The sequence below is a fragment of the Trachurus japonicus genome, chromosome 22 (assembly GCF_045865225.1).
Source record: "Trachurus japonicus isolate A0001 chromosome 22, Traja_1.0".
Taxonomy (NCBI): Eukaryota; Metazoa; Chordata; class Actinopteri; order Carangiformes; family Carangidae; genus Trachurus; species Trachurus japonicus.
Genome location: NC_140928.1, coordinates 13,204,736 through 13,211,735, shown reverse-complemented (window position 1 = coordinate 13,211,735; position 7,000 = coordinate 13,204,736). Strand labels below are relative to the sequence as shown.

The 7,000-nt window shown below is 40.3% G+C and overlaps 2 protein-coding genes across 2 annotated transcripts; both read left to right on the top strand.

Annotated features, from left to right (window-relative positions):
- Positions 1-356: 356 nt before the first annotated feature.
- On the top strand, positions 357-1,401 carry LOC146963657 (G protein-coupled receptor 4-like). The gene has a single exon (XM_085767393.1). It carries the CDS (start codon positions 413-415, stop codon positions 1,385-1,387), a length of 975 nt encoding a protein of 324 aa, XP_085623519.1. The 5' UTR covers positions 357-412; the 3' UTR covers positions 1,388-1,401.
- An 828-nt stretch (positions 1,402-2,229) lies between these two features.
- Positions 2,230-5,801, top strand: gpr65 (G protein-coupled receptor 65). The gene is made up of 2 exons (XM_085767214.1): positions 2,230-2,365; positions 3,996-5,801. Exon 2 carries the CDS (start codon positions 4,006-4,008, stop codon positions 4,972-4,974), a length of 969 nt encoding a protein of 322 aa, XP_085623340.1. The 5' UTR covers positions 2,230-2,365; positions 3,996-4,005; the 3' UTR covers positions 4,975-5,801.
- The last annotated feature ends 1,199 nt before the right edge of the window (positions 5,802-7,000 follow it).

Sequence of the window (7,000 nt, the reverse complement as noted above, 5' to 3'; positions counted from 1 at the left end):
GTAATATAACCAAATACACTGTGTGATATTGTTAATACTGACCCATCAATGTCTAAGTGTAATTTTATTGTTGTATTTGGCTCAGGTGTTGGTTCTAGCCCAGTGGACCTTCCTGGTTGTGTTGTGTGTAGTGTGTAGTGAATTGTGTTATATTCAAAGTTGTGAGTTTGAGTTTCCTAAAAACATGTAAATCTCATGAGTAGTGTACTTTCCATTTAGTCCTAGAGACTCTCTCTCCACGTTCAACACTGTGGAAATGAAAACCACTTTGGATGCCATTTTCATTTTTTAACATAACAAGCCATGTTATGTGAGGAACTACATATTTGCATCGAATAGCTTATCGCAGTTCATCACACCACAGAGTTCTCTACTGCCTTTCACATTCAGGTTTGGTCATCATCAGGACAGGATGGGCTCCGCACTCCTCAATCAAACAAACTTGACCACACTCAACTGTACCATGGAGTCCTCGGTGGATTCGTACTTTTATGTGGCTGCCTATTCCCTTTTTTTCATCGTGGGATTTCCAGCTAACTGCCTGTCTCTGTACGTAGCCTGGATGCTGATGAGGAAAGGCAACAACATGGCAGTCTACCTGGTTAGCCTGTCCATTTCTGACCTGCTCTACACAGTCACTCTACCTGTGTGGATTGAACTGGCCAAGAAAACTATAGATGGTGGCCTCTGCAGCTTTGTAGCTGTGATCATGAATAACAGCTTTTACATCGGCTCCGGTCTCCTTTGCTGCATCTCTGTTGATCGCTATCTGGCAGTGGTCTATCCTCTTCACTTTCACTGGGTCAGGGAGGTGCGAACAGCAGCAGTTGTGAATCTTGCTGTATGGATTTTGGAGATTGTCACCCATCTTATCTTGCTTGACCACAGAGGGGCGCTGCAAGCTTTCTCCTCAAAATACTTGTGTGAGGATCCAGCACCCATGTCACAAAAGGATGCCGACCTGGCTCTTATTCGGATCAGCCTGGGTTTCATCGTCCCTGTCGTCATCATGACCTTTTGCTTTCAGCAGATCATGCAATCACTCAAACAGAGCACCTCCATCCTAAAAGAGGAATGCAGGAAAATAGGACTGCTGTTGTTGGTCCTGCTTCTAACCTACATAGTGGCCTTTGTGCCCTACCAGACTGTCATGCTACTCAGGGCCATACTGGAGCCCAGAAGCTGCATCTGGGCCGCAAAGCTCAAAGATCCATATCTGGTCACAGTTACCACCACAACGCTAAACAGTGTACTGGATCCTATATTATACTGTTTAATCAGTGAAAGCGCTCAGAGTGAGGTCAGAAAAGCTCTAGAGAAAGCAAGAGGAGTTTTAATGTGGAGGAAATGGTCAAGCAGTTCTAATGGAATTGACTCAATTTCCTAAGAACTATTATTTGTTGGTTTTGCTTTTAACCTAAGAAGGAAGAAGGAAAAATAACTGTTCTTGACTGTTTCATTTACTGAAGCTAAAGTGCAAGCTAAGTGTGCAATGCCTTTTACAAGAACAATTAAACAAACAATTTCATGTTGACTTTTTATTTTATTGGCCAAATCATATCTGTGATTCCTGTACATGTACATTGGTTGACTGTGTTGAAAAGATCGAATTTCCATGTATTTGTGAATTGATTTTTCATTATTTGAGCTTCTTTTATGGATTTGACAAGGTTATTAGTCCTTTCAGTATGCTTTGTGCTTCCGCAATTAATATTTACTTGTTTACTGAACCATGCGTGCACATGATAACTCAAAGTCTCTTATTAAATTTTATTGAACTTTTTGGAATCATTTAAGCACTGAAAGAAGATCATGAAGTTTGTCAGCCATCAAAAAAAACTGAAATTGCTTTAACAAGGGACACAGCAAACATAGTGCTTACCATGCACATCTGGCCATGCGTATAGCTTCTCAGACAGAATTTAAAAATGTTTGCTCCTACCCTTTAAAGGCAAGTAGGCAATAAATATAACAGCCACCTATTACAGTATGACTACGCTATGGAAACAATTAGTCAAGCAGAGTGTGTTTTCCTTTATCAGACAATAATCAGCATCACCCTTACCACAGACCATATCCATATTGACATGACAAACATAAGGATTAGCAGCCTCATATAGAATCAGTGCCCAAATTAAATCTGCCATAAGGTCCTTTTAACAGTTTGTTCTGTCATGGCCTGTCACCCAGTAAATGACATACGGTAGTCAGGAACAACAAGTAGACAGCTTCCTGTTTCTTGAAACTAGTCTGATTAAACAGAGGAAGGCAAAGCAACCGAGTGAATCCAATGTGATTTAATGTTCCCTTTTTGATCATGAACTTCATAAATACATTTTGAGGCAGGAGCTTGACAGGATGAAGAGTAAGTACAACTTAATTAGCTCATAAATTAAGGTTCATTTCACGTTTTTTCTCTCTAGGATTCTTGTTGTTGTTGATGTTTAAGTTTTAAAGATATTAAGTTTTGTTAAATGAACACGTTGATCTCAAAAATGTATTACAGCTGCCTTGATGGTGGAAAGATATCTTAGCACCAATATACATTTTTGTCTCATGTATGGGTGAAATTAAAGAAACATTATTTCACATAATGCAAACAGCGTTTTTCATAGAATTCTTACTTCTTTGTAAATGTATCTTCAATTGCACCAACCCAATTTGTAACAAAAGCTTTCTGTATAAATGTAATATTAAGATTAATAACCCTAATGGTGAATTGAGGGTTATAATTTCAGACTTGTAAAGCTTCAAAAAAATACATTATTAAACTATTTCCACTGGCTGAATAGCTGATTTATCCATATCATATCATCATATCATATCATATCTGCCTATATTAGTTGTACATTATATTGTTAGCATTGCATTTCAACCATTATTGTAAAATTATTGTAGTTCTATTTCTCACTTTTCAATATTTAAAAAATAAAATGCATGTTTATTTGTTTTATGTTTTGAGTTTGTTTTATTGATTGATATATTGTTCAAGTATTTTCCCATTTTAATATTTTCAATATGAGACTATGACTATGAAAATGCATTATCAGAAAACAGTCTCAGCCCTTTTTACTGGCTTCCTGTCATACTCCATCCACCCACTAGATGCCCTCAGACTCACTTCCTGTGTTTGGCTCCACCTGCTCATCTGTTTTATATTCCCAGGCACCCTTCACACCTGTTCATTATTGGCCTTATCTCCTATATTTATCCCTGCCATATATCCCCAGTCATTCACCTGCATGTGTGCTCATGGTGTGTTCTCCCATTCTGTGTGTCCAGTAGTGACCTGTTTTCTGTTTATGTCTCTCTGCCTGCCTTTTTATCCATTCACCCTTTCAGCATGCCTTTAAGCCTCATCACTTCCTCTTGTACTAGCCTGTCTGTAGGTCTTCTCTTGGGTCATTTACTGTATGTAGTAAACTAAACTTGTGTAAAATTGATGGCTGGGGACAGTTGCAACACTTTTTGCATTTTTCTCAGTTACTCACTCATTTAATACATTGTATTTGCATGTGCACTTCCATATTCAAATGGAAGTTGCAACAAGTCCCAATCAGCCATGACAAAACATCATGTACTATCTCGGCACAATGGCATTGACACATGCTAACCATGTCACTTCATAGCCAACAAAGAAGTGATTAAAACTAGGTAAATTTTGATTCATTCATAGAAAAGTTCGGGACAGTATGACAAAAATACAGCTTGTGAAAAAAGCTACTTTCATACCTCCAAAACATCTTTGTGTCAATACAAGCAGAAGCCGATGCTGGATATGCCTTCTTTATTCTTGGTGGGCACAGGGTCTAGCTGAGCAAGCACAGTGTGAGTGTCATCACTCCAGCATGTTTCTGATTTGAGAAATAAGACTTGTTGCAACCGTCACATGTTGCAACTGTCCCACGCTGCCCCTACCCCTTTCATTGAAAGTTTTAGACATTGAGATGCATTGTAGTGACCCTTTCTTATTTCCCTCTTTATTTCTCTACAAGGTGTGAGCATATGAACATCACATCCACGATGGACAACTTAACCCCGGCCATCAATCATTCAGACTGTTACTTGGTTGATAACGAGACCCAGAGGAGACCATTTCTATTTTTCTACTTGACTGTCATCATCACTGCTATCCCATCCAACGCCTTCTCCCTCTACGTGTCATGGCAGCACATTAGACGGCGGAATGAGCTTGGTGTCTATTTGTTCAACCTGGCCCTCAGTGACCTGACCTTCACTGTCGGTTTGTCTCTGTGGTTGGACTTCCTGTGGCGAGGAATCTGGGCACACGGAGGTTACATGTGTGTGCTTTCAGTCTACTTCCTCTTCACTAACTTTTACACGAGTGATGCTCTGCTCTGCTGCATTGCTGTTGACCGCTACTTGGCAGTAGTTCATCCCTTCAAGTACACGTCCTTGAGGAAAGTTGGTGCTGCAGCAACGGTGAGCATAGCCATTTGGGTGTTAGTGATCTGTTTCAATGCTACCACCATCACATGGACGGATGCGTACCAGGAAAATAACACGTTTTCTGTGTGCTTTGACACCTTCATCCCACTGTCAGAGAATCTGGCTCGTGCTAATGTATTGCGCTTCTTCCTGGGCTTTGTTGTTCCCGTTGCCCTAGTGGTGTTTTCCACCTGCGGGATCTGCGTGGCCGTGAAATCCAACCAGGCCACAGAGGAGCAGGAACGTAAACGGATCTGCAAGCTGCTGACAGTGGTTCTCTTCTGCCTTCTGTTCTGCTTCGGACCTATCCACGTCATGATGCTTCTCCGCACACTGGTGCATGATTGTAGGACTGTTGCATGGCTCTTCCACCCTTACAAGATCAGCATTGCTATCTCAAGCCTCAACTGCCTTGCAGACCCATTGCTTTACTGCTTTATCACTAGAACAGGAAAGGCCAATGTTAATCAGGTTGTTCTTTTCTTCCAGGGAAAGAAGAGAGGTAGGGAGGAGAGTATTGTGTAGGTTAAACAGCAGTAAACACATCAGGGGAGGATCTCTTACTTATTCTCCAACAAAAGCACACTGAAGATTACAAGAAATAATATGTGAATATTCTTCAATTAGTTATGGATTTGAATTAAGACATTTTTGTGCTCCACTCAATAGAACAGGCGTTTCAGAGTAGACCTAGATGGCACAGAGGAGTAACATATCTGACTTTGGATGCACAAGCAGTGTGTTCAAAGGACTGCAAATGCAAATTTGACTGTGTTTATGATTTGAATGAGGCACGAGTTGCAAACACTGTGGCTTTTATTTTAGAATCACAACATGCTATGAGTTCATGTTCACTCGCTTCTTCAAGCTATTTTTGGACAGATCAACATGGATCACGCACCATGGAGAGGACACATTTGCATTTAAGAGACCAAAATATCTATTGCCTTCCTCTTCAGTACAATCCAATGACAAAACATTATGCATGCATTTTTGGGAGATTCAGTGCCAAACCCATTATGATCTAAAAAGCTACAGACTTGCAACTTAAGGGCTCAAAAATCATTTTGGGAGCAAACTTTTTTTTACTAGTTATGTGAAAGCAATTGTTGTTGTCTAAAATGTGGATGTCCCATCTTAAAATGAAACTTGAAAAAATGAAATCTGTTTCAATTCAATATTATTGTTCTGTGTTTTCAGATGCAAACAAGTGTCATTCATTGATTAACATCATTGTCATTATTCCAATTAGTTCAGCAGTTTGAAAGGAAAGTTGGCCAAAAAAGCACAATGACACACTATAGTACAATGGGACCTGTTGTGTACAAAAATAAAAATGTTTTATTCAATATGTATACCTTATCTGAAGTGTTTTGTCATATTCACAAACAATGTGGAATGCTTTGAATTGTGGGTATAACTGCACTTACTGTACAGTAAGACAAACATAGATATATGAAGCTCTCTAGTGGACAATACTGGAAGTGCAGCTGTGTACACTGTTAACACGTGGAATATTATAACACTTTTAGAAAACATTTCACAAGTTGATTGGTCACATCACTTGCATTTCTTTTATCATTTGTGATTTATAAATCCAGACATGTAGCCTATACTGTCCTCTGTTATCTTCATTTTGTCAACATGATCTGATGACTTTACTGTTTGCTGATTTTTTTTAACCTTGTAGGACATCAGCTTAATGTCCCCTATTGTAGCTGAGTCCCCATAATGTGACTGTTGGCGCTCATGCCCTTTAAAGGTGTGTTCTTGAACTTTATTTTGACAGAATACCACAACCGCTTGATGCATCTCACGTGTTTTCCCCTCTGGTATTTAAAATGCGTGACACCACTCGCTTTGCCATCATGCCTTCATAACAACAAAAGCTTGGGAGGACATGTGCTCCTCCATGTGAGTCTTTGTCCCTCCTGCCCCCCTCTTCTATCTGTCCATCCATCCATGTCAGATAATATGCTTCACTTAACAGTGAATAACCTGCATCAGCAGAACCTGGGGGCTATAAAGCCCATCTGAATACCCATCCTCTCACCTTCCACTGTCCTTGACTGTGGAACAGCCTTTTTTATATGTATAGCATAAGTGCACATGGAGTGGGGGGTACCTGAAGATCAATAGATTTGGTCAAGGCAGCCCCGTGTCTACCTGGATGTTGGCAGAGTTTCAGCAGTGGCACGTGTGAGAGAGCCTGCTCCCTCTCAGGCATGATGAATGACTGGGACTGTAATCTACACTAGCGATCTGATAGCACACATAGACATAATCCTCATTGGAATAGTGTGAAAACTGAGCTGTGATGGTAGATCCATGATGTTTGTCAGTATTTTGTCAATACAGGATCCATATCTTAAGAAAACAAATCCAAAACAAATAAGTTGGAAGCTGAATCAATGTTTTGAATTGGGTAGAATCGGCTATAGTTTAGGCCAACCCCCCTCTAGCAGCTGTGTCTGGCGCCGGGTGTTGGCAGGAGATCTGTGGGGGAATACTCAGGGTAATGTACACACACACACACGCACGTGCTGCTGAG